Source organism: Molothrus ater, chromosome 7 (genome assembly GCF_012460135.2).
Source record: "Molothrus ater isolate BHLD 08-10-18 breed brown headed cowbird chromosome 7, BPBGC_Mater_1.1, whole genome shotgun sequence".
Taxonomy (NCBI): domain Eukaryota; kingdom Metazoa; phylum Chordata; class Aves; order Passeriformes; family Icteridae; genus Molothrus; species Molothrus ater.
This window is the reverse complement of record NC_050484.2, coordinates 32,935,242-32,955,203: the sequence shown is the minus strand read 5'-3', so window position 1 is coordinate 32,955,203 and position 19,962 is coordinate 32,935,242. Positions and strand designations below refer to the sequence as shown.

The window sequence follows — 19,962 nt, the reverse complement described above, 5'->3', positions numbered from 1 at the left end:
TTTTAAATGTTTCATTTCTTCTGTCTCTTTGTTTACTTTTCTTCCCTGATTTCAGGATTTTAATTGGACTAATTTTGGCAAGTTTTGGTCATTTGCACTGCCCCTCATTTCATCTCAGTCCATTTGGTTGTAGTCACTCCATTTCCAAATCTTCTGGATTTTTTTTTCAATTCCATTTTATTTGATCATATCAAATGATATCAATTTGATCATATCAAATGCTTCTTTCCAGAGTGTTTGTTAGACTTTGTTCTCTGATTCCACGATTCCATTTGTTTTCCTGAAAGGAATCTTATCACACTTAAACGTAAACCTCTCCTTTGTGCGCACCCTCAGATGAACAAATGTGGGACCCAAGCCCCGGTGTGGCTGTCCCTGAAGTCTGAATCCCTGCCAGCTCCAGGGGAGAGCAAGAGGCTGACGGGCTGTGCCACCTGGCAGGGCTTTGCGGGCACCAGGGACTGCTGCCTGTTCCGGATCCCAGTCGCCGTCAGGAACTGCGGCGCTTTCTTTGTGTATCTCCTGCAGCCCACCCCAGGATGCATGGGCTACTGTGCAGAAGGTGAGGACCAGTACAGAATTTATCAATAAGATTGCTTGTGCCTCTCAGGCTGGGTGCTCAAAGGCCCCGGTGTTGCAGTGTGCATCTCGCTGACCTTGCGAGTCAAGCGTCACTCCCGCGAAGGCGCGGAGCGTGTAGGAAATAAATCAGTGGCAGTCCAAGGTGTTCCTGAAGAATAGCTCCTATTACCAGTGCAAAATGTAATCTGGTGTGTATTGCTGAAGCGTTCTCTGCTTGGTTACAGCTCACATGTAACCTTTCCCACTGTCTTTGGCTCCACTTTGGCTTGAAGTTGCAAAGCGAGGGAGCAGAGGCATCTCAGCTGTATCCAGGAGACTGTCTCTAAGGCCTCTCCTTATCTTTAATAATGCAGTATCCCCCCTCAAAAAAAGGTAATTCTGAAACTCTTCAAGGAGAAAAAAAAAAAAAAAAACCCAAACCAAATTGATAACATCTTTTTCATGACATTTATATAATTGTTCTCGTCAGAAATAATTTTCAGCCTACTACGAGAGATGTAAGCCCTGCTCGGTAGCTAGGAAACAAAGGGAAAGCAGAAAGCAATTGCTCATTCAGTTAAACCTCCTGAACTTTGGAGCATGGCCAGGTGCATGTAGATTTCATCAGAAAACATGCTTCTTTCTCGAAATGAAAAAATTACCTTTATACTTTCCTTTTAGTGTTTTTGGACAGAGACATGACACTGAGAAACTAGGGTTATCAGCTTTTCAATTTTCAAAATCCAAGCTTAAATAAATTTTAAAGAGAAAGATAACTATTTTCTTATCTTTATCAATATTTTAACATTTCTACTTGAAGAAGAGGAAGGAAGGAAGAAAGGCTCAAAGGACATAAGATTAATTCAGTATTTGAAATAAAAAAAAATCCATTAAAATAAATGAAACCGATTCTTACTCAGAAATTACTTTTTAACTGAATAGTCATTTTTCAGTTTAAGCTTGGCTTTTTTATAAACTATAAGATTTCCACTATTCTTGTTCAAAGAACTTTTTTGCCAATACATTTTGGGTGAATAATTTTGTCCTATTTGATGATTCACACCTGTTCAGTGATATAAAGCCACCTGCACTTCTAAGAAAAGAATGCTTATCCCTTCCCAATCTCATTTGCAGTGAGGTCCAGTCCTTCAGAGTCTTTAATTTCTAGCCTTTAGGATGTTTTTGCAGTCTCATACATTGGATGGAAAAAAACTAAATCTAAATCTGGAGTTTTTTTACTGGGGTTTTTTTACCTCATGGCTTCAATTCAGCTGTAAATATTGCACCACAGGAGGCTCAGCTGGGTCCAGCTGCCATGGCTTTGTGTTGGGGTCAATTCCCTGGCTCCTTCTGCTGGAGGTTCAGGAGCAGGACAGCAATCAGCACTTCCGAGCTGCAAAACAAGCTGAATTTAAAACTCCATAACTTGGCAGAAAGGACACAGCTGGGAAAAGCAGAGTTTGTGCTTGCAATTCCACTCACATCCTCCCCTAAGCTGATCACCTAACTCTGTCCTTCTGGGATAATTTCCTGCACACAGTCATGATGTGAGCCACAGGTTTGAGGCTGCTCCTCTAAGAAGTGAAACACAAACGGGTATAAACAACTGGTCCTTATTCATCTTTTAAGTAACTTGTTTCTTACCTCTTGCTGCTTGCCCTGGACAGATGTTAATACATTGGTTCTCTGTTCTGCTAGAACAGCTTCATATTTTATTCTCTTGGGTTCCCACGTATTATATTTTCTACACTTGTCCGAAAAAGTTACTTAATTTATCCTTTCAAAGCATCTGAACCAGCTTCGTGTTTTGCTTGAGTCTGGGTCCCTAGAGATGAAAAACATCTCCTTACACTATTATACCTTTCTTTGTTTCTACTTTCTAGGGGAGTTTAACAGGAAGAAAGGTTTCAGACTTCATTACTTGTTGAAGCCTACAGAAAGCAAGCTGTACTTTTAGAGCAATAGCATTATTCTGGGCAGAGGGAGACTATATTGAGCAGACCTAGCCTAGATACATCCTAAAACAGCCTGGAAAGGATGTTCAGTAAAGCAATAGAGTAAGGCAAAAAAGTAAGGCAATAGAGGCTGGCTGCTTTCTGGGAGTCAGTTTACCTCTGCAACATAGTGATTTCTCATATCTCTCCTGGGCTTATTGCAAAACTTGGATCAAAAGGCTGTGCTCCAGGGAAATGCAAAGCTGAGGACCTTTGCCAGAGTAATTAATTTGTATTAATCTGAGTGCTCCATTTCAATAATGTTTCTCTCACTGCAAAATTAAAAGAAATTAAAAAAATTAAAAAAAAAATTCAAAACCAGCAGGTCGGTACAACAGCAATAGGTAGTCAGGACACAATTAGCAATTTTTGCATTTCATACAAAACATTTCATACAAAACACACCTTCTTGCTTGCATGGTTACTAATTAAGTCACCAGAAGACAAAATGTAGTGCTCATCCCATGTTTAATTACATTGACATCTTCTTGTTAGGTGAACAACCATAACACCAAAATAACATTGTGTGCTACGTCCCTCTTTTGTTCTCCTTTTCCAGACAAGCTTGCAAGCCTGGCTTTGCAACCGGCGATCACCCCCGAGCTCGTGCAAGGCCGAGTCCACCTGAAATGCAGCTACAGCCCCTCTCCCCCTGAGCCCCCAGTGCAGTTCAGGGTGCTCTGGTCTCGCCTCTCCAGCCCAGGGAAGAGGGAGCAGATCCAGCAGGAGACAACCCCACAGCCGTTTTCCTACGTGGAGATGGACGGCGCGAATCTCCGCCTGGGAGACACGGTAACGCCACCGCCTCCATGTCACACACCCACAGGGGATCCAACCTCCTTCCTAAACCTCTGTGGTGTTTTTATTAGTGCTGCTCCTCACTCCCTGTGCTTAGAGCTACTGCCCAAAAAGAGACCTGAGACTGTTTCATGGCAAGGTTATTTAATAACGTTAACCGGGTTCAGGACCTGTAAAATTTCTGTGAATTGCAGTGAGTTCTTGGAAGGTATTTTACCTTTTTTATTTTTATTTATTATTTTTTATTTTATTATTTACCTTTTATTTTATTCCCACGTGGAGATTTATTCCTACATTTATTTTTATTTTATTTATTATTTTTTATTTTATTATTTACCTTTTATTTTATTCCTACGTGGAGGTGGACAGCACGAATCTCCGCGTGGGAGACGCGGTAATGCCACCACCTCCAGCAGCACAAGTCACACACCCACAGGGGATCCAACCTCCTTCCTAAACCTCTGTGGTGTTTTTATTAGTGCTGCTCCTCACTCCCTGTGCTTAGAGCTACTGCCCAAAAAGAGACCTGAGACTGTTTCATGGCAAGGTTATTTAATAACGTTAACCGGGTTCAGAACCTGTAAAATTTCTGTGAATTGCACTGAGTTCTTGGAAGGTATTTTGCCACATTCTAAAGGCAAATTGAATATTTGCAGTTACATTACACCTTGAATGCTGTGGGGTTTGTGTAAGTGGTGGGTACATGTGCCTGAGCCAATTTTTGTTTAGTACTTTTTGTATCTTGCGGCAGAGGCAGGCTCAGCTGCATGCACTCAGTAATTTTTATATCCATGGACCAGAGACACAATAACATCTTTTCACAGGGAAAAAAAAAAAATTATACATTTTAAAATAGAGGGAGATTCATTTTATGGGGTTTTTTTCATGTTGTTCTGCCTCTCTGATTCCAAATTCCTGGTTCAATAGCATACTGAAAGATAGAGTTCATTACAAAACAATCTTTAAGAAGTATATTTGATGGCTTACACAGCAACAATGATCTGCTCTCAACAACAACAACAACAACAACAAAACAGAAACCAATACAGATGTGGAAAAAAAATGACTTGTGTATGAATTCATGGCCTTTTATGGTACAGAAACAAGGCTTTTAAATTTAAATTAGGTTCAGAACTTTTACAGGCAGAGGGACATTAGTGATGCTACAGCAGACAGAACAAATAGGGATAATGTCCTGGTGTTAAAAGTAGGAAATAGTCTTGGCATTTTGCAGCTCTTCTTTGAGACCATGGAATCATAGAATACCAGCCCTCACAAGGGTTCAAGGTTCATCTGGTCTAAATTTTCTTGGCAAAAGCACAGTCTAGACAAGACAGCCCAGCACCTTTTCCCGCTGAACTTGAAGTGTCCAATGTAGGGAAATCCACCACTCCTGAGATTATTCCAATGGCTAACTGCTCTCATTGTGAAAAAAAATTCTTTTTGTGGTCAATCTGAATTTTCCCTCATCTTTTCCATGTTACTACTTGTAAAAAGGGACCCTCCATCTTTGAATCCACTCTTTAAAAGCAGGCGATGAGGTTTCCCATAAGCCTTCTTTTATCAAGGCTGAATGAACCCAGTTCTCTCAACCTTTCATCACATGGCAGCTTCCCAGGCCCTGGCTCATCTTTGTCGCCCTTCTCTGGACCCTCTCCAGGCTGCCCACATGTTTTTGTGTGGTGGTGACCCAAACTGAACACAATATTCCAGATGTGGCCTGAGAAATGCTGACTGAGATAACGATTTCTTTAGCCCAGTTCAGGGTCTGACTGATGATGCCCTTGCATGTAATAAGATGAGGCAGATCATTCTGCCAGTTTAAGACAAGTTTGTGCTATGAAGAGATATTCTCATCCAAATTATTTCACTTGCAATCACTTCAAATCTTGTTTTAACAGTCCTGAGGGATTCAGAGAAAATATGGTTCTGTTAACAAGTAGCATTGCCAAATCTTTATAAGACTATTTTTATTGTATTGAGTTTCCAGTAAGTCCTTCTTTGTCCTCTGCTGAAACTACATGTTTAATTTAGTGGGTTTAGTGAGACTAAAGCATTCTCTTCCTTGTTAGGCTTCTTTAAAGGTCTTCATGGCCTATTAGACTAATTATAATTATCCATAAATCATCACAGGTGAAAACCAAGCAATGAAGCTGCAGCTGCAACTGAGAATTCAGTTTTACAAAATAAAGGTTTTAAAAACAGCACGTCACTGTTTGCCATCCCAGTCTGGGTGTCTAACAGGAGTCAAAAGGGACTCTCACCTCCAGTGGTGTAAATCTGAAGAAATTTAGCATTTATAGGGCTACTCTAGAGGAAAAGTGATGCCTCTAAGAGGAGAATCAAACCCTGGCACCAAATTCCACCACCAGGTGAGAGTTACCCAGAGGCAATGGGTGACTCTCACCTGCCCAGGAAAGATGCAGATGGAAGTATATTCTCTCAGGCACAATTAAAGGGTGGCCAGATTCACATTGATAGGAGAGGGGAGACAGTAAATCAGGAGCACTTTCCAGTACTTTTCCCCTTCTCCATGCAGAGCCCAGTGGTAGCATCCCCAAGGCTGAGCATTGCCAGGTTGCACGAGGGGCATTCAAGGCAGAATTTGTCCCCCAGGACAGAGAATTTGCAGCATTTTGAAAACCACTTGCCTTTTTTGAACCTTTTTAACTCATAATTTCTACTTGCACAATAACCTGCATTTGGTTCCACACATTCATGGCCTGAAGTCAGCATCTTCTCTGTTCCTTTCTTGACAAAAAACCACAGCCAAGCAAGACGATATTTTTTTTTACATCACTTTTTGGGTGGTTGATGTCAATGCTATTCTTTGTAAAAACACCTCCAGGCAATAGGTCAGTCACATAATGGAATAGCTATTGATATATTTTAATACGCAGTCAAACCTTAGAGAAGAGTTGAGATTTAACAGCCAACATCCCTGAACTTGTATTGACTAAACAGCCAGTTATTTTTTAATAGCCATCATGTGTCCTTTCTTCCCCCATCTTTGGGTTCCAATTTTGTTATTCCAGACAGTAATGCTGGCAGCACAATGTTCATGAAACTATTTCAGTCTTAAATAAATCTATAACATGCCACTATTTCTCTATAAGCTCTGAAAGGAGCCCACTCCATCTGATATGAAAATCCTGGCATTCCTAAGCCTTATTTATGTGATAGTGACAGAGGTCATTTCATTCCTCGAGGCACAGCCATCTATAAATTATAGCAGCACACTGTGAGTAATGAGTTATGCTAAGAAAGAAAGGTGTTTAGGAGAAAACTGTGCAGATTTTGCTCAGCACAGCAATCCAAAAGTTCACATGGCAAGGAGCAATTGTCACCCTACATAAACCACGGTGCTTGTTGTAAAATAAGAATGTTTAAGCAAAACCAGCCTTTCTGAGCTCTCTGATAGAAGTGACTGCTTTGCATGGCACTCTGCAACAGAAGGAGATTATGCCCCAGCCAAACAGATAGCAAATTATTGCCTCAATATATAAAATAACTGTTTTTCTCTCACAGGGGAAAAAGCGTGAAATTTCATAGAGTGGTTGGGATTGGAGGAGGGTCCAAAGATCATCCAGTTCTAACCCCCCTGCAAGGGCAGGGACACCTTCTGCTAGGCCAGGTTGCTCCAAACCCCATTCCAGCTGGCCTTAAACACCTCCAGTGATGAGGCAAGAGATCTTGCAGTCCTGTTGTTCTTGGTGCTGAAGAAAGCCAGACCTTGCAGAGCACTTACACTTCATCTCTCAGGGAAAATAGGATTTTTGTCTTATTGCCAGCACTTCTAAGAGATGCCCCAGTTCAGCCCAGGGCAGAGAAGCAGCTCATTCCAGATGATGGATTCACTACATTTATTGCATTTAGATGGAAAATCCTGGGCATACGGGCTCATAAATGTTAAATCATATTAATTCTGTACCTATGGAAATACTCAAGCACTTAGAAGGCCATCTTGAGGGTTTGCCCCTTCTCCTCTCCCAGATATAGCAAGGTTTCATCCTACAGACCCCCAGTCAGCACTGGCTCTCAGCATCTCCCCTTTGGGGTCACTTCATGCCCTTGGCTCAGCTCCCACTGACTCAGACTCTGTCACTGCCCAGTCCAGAGGTCTGCAACACCACCTGGACTCCAAAGTGACAAAGTGGCATTTCCCCATCTCGAGCACTAATCCCCTCCCAGCCACTGGATTTGTCAAAATCAACAACAGCAATTTCTTCCTCAACCTTCAGGTAGAAAATGAGAAGCATCCCCACAGAAACAGAACTCTAGGTGAACTTGAGCAGAGATTTTAAAGCAGAAAGGGTCAGAGAGCTGATGAGCAAAACTCTGCAGATGATAAAACACCTTACTATTACCCTGGGAAAATTCCCTTCCTTAGCAGAATGATGACCCAGAGTCAGCTCCCACACACTGCCTGGCCATGTGGCACCTGGGAAGGAGGAGCTGCCTCCTTCCTGTGCAGCCAGCAGCAAAGTGAGCAGAGCTGGGCTACCCACAGGGCCAGGTCACACAGCTGCACCTGCTCCCTCCTTTGCACAGCCAACAGCCCCTCACAGGGAGTGATTTGTGTTCTAAAGCTGCAAGGTCTAGTTCATTAATTAAATCAAAGACAGATTCTCCTGACTTTCCCCTTCCTGTAACCCTTCCCAGAGACTTTGTTCCTACCCCTTTCTGCAAATACCTACAGCCAGATCGTTTTCTCAAGCTAATGAGAACTATTTTTCTTTTCTTCCAGCTTCCCTAGAAATGCCATCCCTCAGTTCTGCTCATCCTTTGCTCTTTTCATCAAGGCTGCAAACCACAGCTCCCTCCCAGCTCCCAGCAGAGTTTCTAACCTCAGCCCATTAGTGTTTAATGGAGAAGGCAATGGCAGCTGCAGTGCCCCCTTTCACCTGGCCTGGTGATTCCCTGCCCAGCCTCCACCTTCCACCCAGGAGCGCCCTGCAGCCCCAGCCTGCTCTGACACGGGTGATACTGCAGGAGGGTGACCCAGCCCCAGGGTTAACAATCACCTTCCTGTTAATAATCCCCTTCTGCACCTTCTGCAGCCCCCAGACTGCCCTGCTGAGGGAATGGCCAGCAGGAGGTGACCCTAAAGGGCTCCTTGTGGGGAGAGGGGAGCTCCCCACAACTGCCTTGGTTAACTGAACCTCCTGTATGAGCACAGGGGGAGAGGCTGATGGAGAGGGAAGTGCTGGATCTGCTGGCAAACGACCCCATCCTTGCCCCAGCCTGGGCTGCCCACACCACATTCAGAATTAGTATGGGGAAAAGGTGAAATTGAAGACATTATTATCATCAAAACAAGTAGAAATAACTGATTTGGAGGAAACCTGAATTCTGAAAGCTATAGGGGAAAATACCCACATTTTAATGTGCAAAGGAGAAATTTTCTGGGGATGGTGACAGGTCCTGAAATTAAAATATTCTCCTAAATTGTTTCACAGAATTAACTGACCCTCACCAAATTAATGAATGACCACATTCAGAGTTAGTTAAGAGAAAAGGTGAAATTGAAGACATTATTATCATCAAAACAAGTAGAAATAACTGATTTGGAGGAAACCTGAATTCTGAAAGCTATAGGGGAAAATACTCACATTTTAATGTGCAAGTTATTAAGGAGAAATTTTCTGGGGATGGCGACAGGTCCTGAGATTAAAATATTCTCCTAAATTGTTTCACAGAAGTAACTGACCCTCACCAAATTAATGAATGACTTCTGCCTTTAGCTAAAGAAGCTGCTCATGGGGTTCATGTCAAAATGCGTACAACTCTGTTTGAGTCCATGGAAGGGGGGAAATCTGCTCCAACACACACAACATACACTCTTCTTACCTAAAAGAGCCTTTTTTGATAAGAGTTTTGTGCCTAGAAGAAGCCTTCTGCCCTATGGGAAGTTTTGCCAGCACACAGGGAAAGCAAAGCATCCCATAATAAGAAGCAATCCAGTCATCCTGTCCAAGGGTACCTGTCCCTTTAAAAGAGATGATGAAAAAATAGAATTTGACTTTTTTTTTAACAGATCCAATGAGTTTGTGGAAAAATACTTCCTAACTTGTCACGGCCATCAGCATACTGCTGTCAGTGGTGCTTTTATCTCTTTGCTTTAAAAAGGCTGCATCCTGAGATGGGTGTAGGGGGGGAAGAGAAAAAGAGAAAGAAGAAGTTGATTACTGAAGTGCAGAAAAAAGAGTTAGTATTTAGCTAAAGGCAAAAAAATCCCTCCTCCTTGGGATGACTATCATAATTATGTGACAAACTGTCAACCTGTAGCTCGGTATCTGATGAACTTTGCTGATTGTGAGGTGTGCACCCAATAAGGGTGGGAATTATATAAAAGACAGAAATAAAATGTAAATTGTATTTTAAATGATGGCTGTCCATACATTTTGAATTTTGAAAGTTTGTGCTGACCTCCAAAAGCACTGAAGATTGAGCTGGGATGGACTGATAGTCTACAGAGATCTCTGTGTGTCATTAGGGAGTAAGTTTTTATTTGAGTGTTTGGTGCTTTATCAATAAAATATACTTCTAAAATAGATATGAGAGGAAATACAATGAAGCTGGGTTCTGATATGTGCCAGAAAATCACTTTGGGGAAGATCACCAGGCCATCCTCTGTCAGTGCTGGGCATCCCTGTGCCTGTCCATGGCAGCTGCTGCTCCTTCCCTGGCACAAACCCTCCTCGTGCTGGGCTCAGAGGGAATCTCAGTGTGAGCATTTTTGGTTAAAAGCACTGAAGCCAAAAGTGCAAACAGCCCAGCGAGTGCAAATACATCACCTGCAATGTGGGTGCATGTGATCTGCTCCATGAGCTCTGCAAGGGGGTCAGTGCTGTTTGTTTTTGGTAGGGGGAAGATGCATTATCTGAGCCCTTTCTCTGTTGTCACCACCTTGCCAGATCCTGATTTTGCAGACTCTCCCTGTGGCAGCAGCAGGAGAAGCTGCAGGAGCATGATCAACACTCACTTTCTGCCTTCCCAGCAGATGAAGTGTTTAGGAAAGTCTGTAAGCTGAACACAAGCCTTTAGGGGAGGATTGGAGATAATAAATATCTAATGATAACAGGGGCTTATTACCTTGAGGAGACAACAACTTGCTCTCCTTCAGAGGCAGGCTGGATAACTATGAAATATCTGAGGAATTTTAGCTGTAAAGTGTCTCTGTGAGGTGAGATCTGTCTGTTTTTTCCCCCAGTACACCCAGTATGACCTCAAGGCTTCCATCTTGTTAATGTAACAAATGACACCATTTTCACTGGGCCAAACTGTCTGGAGCTGTCTGCAAGAGAGTGAGAAAAATTGTGAAGGTAAAACCATCCCAAAAGGCACATAAGCCTGGGACTGAGCTGAACTGGAAATAATCCACTTGAAGAGCACAGAAAACACTTGTTTTTCCCCACAGCCCTACAAATGACCCTGTACTGCTGGTGGGGAATTTCTGCTGCGCACAAATGAGGTGGGAAAGAGGATTCTTCAGTTTGGAGGGAACTCATGACTTGATGGTAACGAGGAGGGACTTTTAGGGTGCTAAAAGAAATATTGCAGGGTGTTATGCAGCTCATGGCCACATGAATCTGGGAATATCCTGGTGTAGAACCTGCTTTGCAGGTTGTGGCATGAGCGTTGTGCCTGAGCCAGCAGGTGAGAGCTACAAGCATCAGCATGGCCAGTGAGTGATGCTGGAAAATCTATCCAAAGGCATTTGTTATAATGGAAAATAAATTGGATTGGTCCAGTTCTTCCTTGTGGGTTACTTGAGGCTTAAAAAAGGCAGCAGCTATAAATATGTCATCTGAGTATCTGGAATTTGATTTAATATGTCACAATCTGTTACTTCATTTCCAAGAAGACTAAAAAAAAATATTCAGAGCTACAGTTTCAGAGTCTATTGTCATTTGCTTTAAGGAAAATTTCTGTATTTTAATCTTATGGTCCTAGAAATTATTTTTGCAATTTGGTTTTTCTGAAACCAATGAAACATTAAGTTGGCAGATGGTGTGCAGGCTCAGCAGAGATAAAAGTTGTGTGGCTGTGCTAGGAATACAACATAAGTGTCCTAGTACATTGTGTTTGGAGGAGTTTTTTTATTTGGGTGAATTTTCTTTTCTTTTTTAATACAATATAAACCCTGTAGGCACATCTGCATCATCTTTTATAAAACTATAAGGGAAAAAAAAGGAGCTTCTCTTATTGCTGACACAGTTTCTGAGACTGGATGACTGTCAAACAAATTCAAATTTTAAAATAAAATGCTTACAAACGTGGTAGAGAGAGAAGATGCTTGATCCAGTGGACAGACAGGAGTCTGGGATCCCAAGAGCAAATGTCTGAATTCTGACAGTGACATCTATGAACAATGTAGTTTTTCCTGAGTAAAATGAGTCAAAATAACAAACCAAAGTGTTTAAAGAAAGAAGAAAAACACATCCTAAGAAGAAGAAAACACATTGTAAGCATAAAGTGTTATTAATTGTTGAGACAAAAGCCATACTTCTTTGCTTATTAAATGCATCAAAAATTCTTCCAAATCTCAAAATTTACACATAAATATGCTCAAAGTCTAAATCCCCAAAATATATCTCAGCAGTAGAATGAAAGCTTAAAAATTCTGAGCAACAGGAAGATGCATAATTATATGAGTGTTATTCAAGAAATGTTATAGCATGTGATGTTTATTTATTTGTTACAGGTCTTTTGCACTGTCACAGCTTTTAGGAGGGGCTCTCCTGAGCAGCAGTCACTGCCTGAGGACAGCAAAGGTTTCTATGCTGGCATTAAGGTAACACCATGGCCCTGAGTCACTGACTAGGGAATATCTGAAAATCACAATGAAGAAACATAAGTTCTGATGATCACAAGCAGTGCTGTTCACTGTGAGAAAATGGCTTTCAGTTTGTCTGTAAAACACCCTGAAGCACCACTGGCACTGTTGCGGTGTTGTCAGGGTCCCCAGGACGAGGTGAGAGATGAGAATCTGACTCCAAGTTCTCAGAAGGCTGATTCATTATTATATTATATTATATTATATTATATTATATTATATTATATTATATTATATTATATTATATTATGAAAATTATATACTAAAACTATACTAAAGAAAGAGAAAGGAGACATCAGAAGGCTCGACAAGAATGAAGAATAAAAACCCGTGACAGAGTCTGACACAGCTGGCTGTGATTGGCCATGAATTAAAAACAAGCCACATGCTGGATAAACAATTCTCCAAATCACATTCCAGAGGAGCAAAACATGGAGAAGCTGAGGCTTCTCATCTTCCCAGGAGAAGAAATCCTGGCAAAGGGATTTTTCATAAAATATCATGGCGACATGGCACCATGTGCATGTGTAGACACTGATGTGCCACAAAATATGGGAAAGCTCCATGTGCTAGTAAAGGTGCCCTGAACACCTCTGGGGGTTTTTTGGGATGGGAAGTCACACCAACAAACCTACAAACAAAGGATGCACAATTCTGTTGCAAATAAACCAGAACAAAGTGAAGACAAAATATGAATTTTTATCCATCATCCTGTTATGGTCAGGCATTACAAAACAGAAGTTGCTGGACATAAATTCACACTGAGTGCAAGGACCAGTTCTAATCCCACTCGAGGATTAGACTGTCAGGAGATTTTTGGGATCTTCTGAGTATCTGAGTGTCATGCCTGCATGAAAGGGGTTTCAAACATCTGGCAGCCCATTCTGTGTGGCATCTGAAGAATAGTTTCTGAGGAATTTTTTTAAACGTCAGGATTTTCCAGGGAGTGGAAATTCCCATTTCCAACTAGCCCTGAGTGCTGTTCTTTTCCCAGGACAATGGGCAGACAGAAAAGGCACAACTCCAGCTCTCTCTCCGAACCTGTAATATTTTATATGCAGAGCAATTCTTCCTGCCATAGTAGGGAAGAGGAATTGGTGAAAAATTGCATTTTTGCACCTGATGCAGACTACAAACATGGAGTCCATGACCATGAGGTTCTGCCAGGCTTTATGCCATGGTACTTCTCCTACTGCACTGGGGAAGGAGCTCCTTTAAACCAGGGATATTAAAAATTAAATAAACTCCACAGTATTATTCTCAGGCTTAATAAAGGCTGGCTTTCTGATTTGGAGATGAGAAGCAATTACACATTATATGGGAACCGCAAACATTTTCTTAATTGCAAATAATGTAGTTTAAGTATGTTAACAGCAATTTTACCTTATAAAGTTGAAGATCACTATGGCAAAATGTATTATTATTATTATTATTAAGGAGATTATGATAAAGGTTATTATTATTTTGCAAGTAATATCTTAATAATTGGTTAAAACCACTTCACACTTCATAGATGTCAGCGTTGCCTGATTAATCTGTCATCACTCTTGCTTGTCAAAATTATCTTAAAGTTCTTTTCTTATTTCCAGTTCCTGCCAGAGTCACTAGAAATTGCAGAGGATGGCAAGGAGCATGTTTTGACTGTCCTGAGCACGGTGCCCATTGCCTGTCCTGGGCAGGATGATTCCTGTAAAATCACTTTGCAACTAAGTACTGAGGACTTGGGTAAGAGTTTTACATATTGACATCTAATCAATGTGATTGTTTTTGCCAGTATTTAGGTTACAATGAATTCTAATAGAAAATATGATATATCAATAATACCAAAGGGCGGAAGCCATAAAATCAGCAAACTAGGCCATATTTTTATCTGCAAAATAAAACAGCTGATTATATCAGACAGATTTTTGAGAGAAAAAAACCCCAAGGCCATAAATCTGACTAGCAATAACCTGAACAGTAGTCTGTTGAGATTTATGGATGAAATAACTGAGAGTAGAAGAATTTATTTTAAATTCCAGGAGCATAAAATTCCATTTTTAGGGTTTTTTTTGTAACAGGAATGTTCTTAGGTAGAATAATTTCATTAATTATCAATAAAAAGCTCCCCTGCAGATTTATTATTCAGTAAATGCATAGTGAAGCCTTTTTTCTTTCTTTTGTTGGCTTATAGTTTTTGTCTAACTTAATACAGTAAGAAAAAATCATTTTTGTGCTTATGTATTATTCTCTTTCTAAACATTTAGGATTTTTTTTTATTTTATTAACTTGAAAACATTGACAGTGTCACTGAGAAAACTCTTGCCCTTTTAGTCAATAAATGCTGTCTTCATGTCAACCAGGTGGAATAAGTGTCCTGCCTAAGGGTGGCATGTGGGTATTTACTTTCCATTTGCACCAAATAAAACACCCAAGCTTTTTTCTAACAAGTCACTTCTTTCTCTTCCATAAGTGATTCAACAAGAGAAATGTTTAGAGATAGGATTACAGCTGCAATTTCTCTACCCACAAAAAGGCAGCTCTAAAAAATGTTGGCAAAACCCAGATAGGTCCTGATATTTTTCTCTTTTTAATTCCCTTTCCTAGCTCTCCTCACCATCAGCCAAGTGCTTAGACAGAAGAAAGAAAAATAATTTAAATGGTACCACAACACAATGAACTTAAACTGAGCAGCACCTTATGGTTCCAGCAGCTGTGCTGGCTCTCATACATGCAGTACTTTGCATTTCTCCATGGCTCAGTGCTGCTCTGTTCTACACCTGCTCTTGGCTTGGAGTCTGGGCTGCTCCATCAGGCAAACATCCTCTGAGCTCATGGGAGCAGATTTCCTTGGATGGCCAGGTGGAGGAAAGGCTGCCTCACACTGAGGGACTGGGTGCCAGGGCTGGTGCGTGCTGGGGCATCCCCACAGACCCCGAGCAGCTCAGGCACTGAGGATCAGATAGGAATGAGCCCCAGTCAAGGCCATTTGTTTAACTCACATTTTCTGAGGCATCCATCAAGGCTTTCAGAATCTCTCTGGCACTGGGAGCCTGGGCCAGGAGCTCTCAGGTGGGGGAGGCTGAGCTCAGCACATTGGACTGAGACTGACTCTCACCAAGGTCTCCTCCAGTCCCACAGTGTGCCCTTGACTGGAAGAAAGAGAGGATGCAGGACTTGCAGAAGCAGCTCTATTTCCAAGCCGTCAATGGGCTTGATGTGTTGGTGCCAAGAGGTGCCAGGAGGAAGGCACAGCTCGTCCAATTAACTCATATTTGAAGGAAGTTGTCACTGAAGTGGAAAATTCCTGTTAGTTTTGATCAACTCATTTCTGCAGCTTAGACTAGACCCAGCTCTAGCCCTTGGTTGCTCCATCCTGAGGCTGTTTCCTGGAATGACACTCGGGCTGTTATCTATTGAGCTATCTATATATACTTAAGGCTGAGGATCTGCTGCTGGGTGTCTGCACAACCACATTTGCTCTGAGCCTTTATTGTCTTTAGGCTCCATTAGTTTATCTGAAGGAACACTGCGGGCTTCTGAAAAATGTGTGCTGGCCACAGTGCTGGAAATTAAAAATAAAAACCATTTCAGCCGCAATTCGTTTATACCGAATAAATTAACTGACAAGCTCCTTGTCTGACTGAATCCATATAACTGCATTCTTGTGCTAATTATGTAGGGAATAAGTGATAAGAAAGCTAATTACAAGCACAGAAATATCTCTCCAAGTTCAGACAATATCATAATGAATGCCAAGGCACAGCAGAGCCACTGGAGTTCGGCTCCTGTTAAGTTTATCGCTACTATTTTGACAAGATGATTTTCTTTGATTTTAAACTTTTGTTCTGGGTTTTGAGCACGGCTCATGGGGCTGTAATGGCAATAGCTATTCCTCATGGAAACCTCCAATTTAATTGAATCAAGAACCTTGAAAATGAACCAGGACTTTTCTAAGATGTGAGGTGAGGCAGCCTTTAAGGACTTGATAGGAGAGATAAAATGTCATTAATATCTGTAGATTTTGGTTCAGTTCCCATAGTACTGTACAGGGTTAATTTAAATTATATTTCATGAGATTTTCCATAAGGAATAAGACAGTGATTATTTGATTGTGTTAAAAATGCCATCTTAAAATTCTTTATGCCATCTCTAGAAATTATTAAGCAATTCTACAAATGGGAAAAATGGTACAAAAATCACTTATTTTAATATCAGAAAACCACTTGTTTTCATCTCAGATTAATTTTATGTCCACCATTTCTAGAACCTTATTCTCATCTGATGATAATTAGCAGTCTGGGACAGAAAACTAAGTACTCCTCAAGAAACACTGTAAGTCCCAAAATCAGCATTTAGATTCTGACTGGTTTCAGTGGGACCACAGTTTCATTTCCTATCAACCAAAGGATTCATGAAAGCTTGAGTGGCTTCTTGAGAAGAAAATGCACACTGTATGTAGTGCAGACCAGATGGCTCAGAACTAAATGCTATCATAATTCAGAGTGTGTAAGGGAAAACACACCTATGGAAATAAAAATCCAGGTTTGCCCTTCACCTGAGACCTCAGCAGAAAGGGTCAGCACCTGAGAGAAGTGGACACTGCCATTCTGGCTGCATGTAGAGGTCCCTTTAGGAAAGATATGATGTGCAGTGCCATTGTAACACTGGTTTTGTCACCATACATCATTTCTCTACCCACCACAGATGCTCACATAGCCAGTATCTCCATAGCTTATTATTTTCCTCATTTTTTTAGGGAATTTATCAGCACAATTCTTCTGCAAAGGACACAAATAAAACTACCATCGTTTTACTGATTGGAAGCAAAACACCATAACTAAGCCAAAAAAATATAAATACAGACCTGCTGCATTTGCCTTGCTGTTGTGAACCCGTAGTTCACCAAAAACTTACTCAAGAACCCTCCCTTTTCACATCAAAACACCTGTTTACTTTAAATTAAATAACTCTCAGCAGATACCTCCTTATAATCCAGACAGTGAAGGAGAAATGTTTTCCAGAACACAGATCCATCTTTTTCTTTGTCATGAGAACCACTTGTCTTCATTGCCTGGGCATGGACCCATAAAGGTAACACCGTTGTCCCAGAAATATTAGCACCTGTGGAAAAATAGAGACCACCGAGCTTTTAGCAAACTTTGAGGATAAAAAAACAGGACCCTGAAGAGTGCAGGGGCATGCCAGATTCAGTCAGTCACAACTGTCTTCATGCAAAGCCCATCTCGTTCCAAGGTGTCTTGGTTTGAAAAGACAGGTGTCTGCTAAGGAAGGCAGGAGCCTTCCTTCAAATGGAAAATATAAACCTCCAAATTATAATAATTTTGAAATTAAGTGGCTCTCAGGCAAAGATATGGGAATAGGAATAACAGTTCTTTACTAGGAGAATTTTAAAAAATCCAAATGCAATAGTAGGAAAAAAAAAAAACCAAAAAACAAAAAACCAAACTACAGACAGAGTCAGAACATGACCTGACACGCTGTGTGTCAGGGTGGTGGCACAGTCCCATCCCATGGTGGCTCAGCCTCCTGCATTGCCAGCTGTGGTTCTGCTGGAGCAGGGATCCTGCACAAGGGGGGAGTTTTCCTCTGCAGCTCCAGGGCTGCTGGAGATGGGCCTGGCTCCCTCTGGGAATGCAGGGGAGCAGAAAGCTGCTCCTCTGGGAATGCAGTGGGAAAAGGGGGCTCTGTTGCTCCAAATGTCAGATTATATCCCGGCAGGAATGCTTGGCGCCTCCCCCTGGGCGGAGCATCTCCCCATGGGATGATGGAATTTGATCAGCCCTGCAGGGACACTCGCTGGCCATGAACAGGGGATTCCTGAAGGGAGGATTGGCTGTGGAAGAGATAAAGAAAACTGCCCAATGAACAGAATCACTGCCCCACCTCTAACAGATGGCAACAGAACACACATCCCAGCTAAATCTTTCAACCCAAGACACAAGGGGTGTGTGTCCTGGAACCAGAAGCGTTTCTGTTGAGCAGAGCAGGGCATGGGTGGCACTTTGGACGACTCTTGTCAGGCTCTGTGTTGGTGTTCACTCCAGGCAGCCAGGTCCCAGGGCCCCCAGACATCGCCCTCTCGGCCTGCCAGGTGGATCTGCTGCCGGGGCCGTGCTCGGGGAGCAGCTGTGCAGCAGCCAGGGTGACAGTGACAGCCGTGACCGACTTTGCGCAGGACGGGAACCGCGTCAGCCGCCTCAGCGCCCGGCTGGCCGCGCCAGGGGATGTGCTCTGGAGGGCTTACACACCCAGGGATGTGAAGGTGAGGTCCTGAAATCACTTGGAAAATATTACAAATCTTTTCTTTTTTCCTTTTTTTTCCTCATTTTTTTCCCAAAGAAAATAAAATTTTAGGGATGATTGTCATAATGATTTGGGTTGGAAGGGACCTTAAAGACCATCCAGTTCTACCCCCTCCTATGGGCAGGGACACCTTCCACTGTCCCAGGTTGCTCCAAGCCCCATCCAACCTGGCCTTGGACACTTCCAGGGAATGGGCAGTCACAGCTTCTCTGGGCCACCTATGCCAGGGCCTCCCTACCTTCACAATAAATTTTTTTTTTCCCTAATATTTGATCCCTCTTTCAGCAGAATAAAGCAAATCAGTCACTTTACACACCAAGAAAATGAAATGGAATTCCCTGTGCTTTGACAGGTTTAGGTTTGATTATTAGTCAGCACATCCATAAGGCCAAGAGCTGGAACACAGAGGTCACCAGGAATGCTCCTGTCCACTGGAAAAGGGGAGAGGGAGAACATGGTTTAGGGAATGAGCACCTTTTGAGAAGGAGGGAGGGGGAATCTGAGTGTTTGGAGAACATTTTCTGAAAAAGCAGAGGAAAGGCAGAGCCTCAGAAAGGAGAGAGGAGAAGGGGACTCAGCAGTGCCGTGTTCAATTTGTAACTGTGCTGTGAATTGCCAGGACACTTTCAATGACACGTGGCTGCCCCACCTTTTCATTTATACCACTACAAAATGTCCAAAATAAAAAAAAATTTAAAAAACCAAACAAACAAACAAACAAAAAGAAACAATCAGGAAGGCAAGCCACACTTTCCCTGTAGAAAGCCTGGCTAAAGAAATGCGGTGAGCAAGGACCAGCCCTTTCTCCATGAAGTTATTTCAGGACCTCAGCTGGGAGGTTTGAGAGCTGTAATCCCACCGTCCCAAAAAATTAACCAGAGCACAGATTTGACTGAGCTGAATTTCTCAGAGCAGGGGCACATCCAAGCTGGAATATCTTAAGTAACTGAAAGCAACCCCCCAGTGAAATCCACAAATTCCCTGCCCTAATTTTTGTGGATTTTGTCATGAGAAAATAAGGTTAAACTGGGCCAAAAGAATGTTTGTCTTCAAAGGTAAAATGCCTAGCATGGGTGTATAACATTTCATCTCCAGAACTGGCTTCTTTTTAAGGTTCTTAAACCAGAAATTACAGCTAATTCAGCATCATGCACTCACACACTCATATTTTTTCTTGAAATTACAAATGCTTTCATTAAAATATGAAGATGTATCAAGTGTGAAATTGAATAAATCAATTTTAATAATAAATTCCATTTATCTCTGTTAAAATTTGATATATGGAAACATAACAGACAATACTTCCCTCCCCCCCATTTTCACATTGCTGCTTTGTAGTTAATTAGAGGCCTTAATGTAACATGGCTCTTGAAGCATAGCAAGAAAAAGTCCATGTATTAAAATCCACATAATCTTTAATCCTTCTGACTTGTTCAGATATTTTTGATTTATCTGAAAATTGAA

The 19,962-nt window shown here is 41.8% G+C and overlaps 1 protein-coding gene across 1 annotated transcript in view; it reads left to right on the top strand.

Annotated features, from left to right (window-relative positions):
- The window catches only part of LOC118688922 (von Willebrand factor D and EGF domain-containing protein-like), a 171,110-nt gene that overhangs the window by 48,424 nt on the left and 102,724 nt on the right, over window positions 1–19,962 (top strand). Inside the window, exons 3-7 of the mRNA XM_036386867.1 lie at window positions 337–562; window positions 3,115–3,347; window positions 12,061–12,150; window positions 13,782–13,917; window positions 18,240–18,457. Of these exons, the coding sequence (XP_036242760.1) occupies window positions 337–562; window positions 3,115–3,347; window positions 12,061–12,150; window positions 13,782–13,917; window positions 18,240–18,457 (903 nt within the window). The remainder of the gene's footprint in view (window positions 1–336; window positions 563–3,114; window positions 3,348–12,060; window positions 12,151–13,781; window positions 13,918–18,239; window positions 18,458–19,962) is intronic.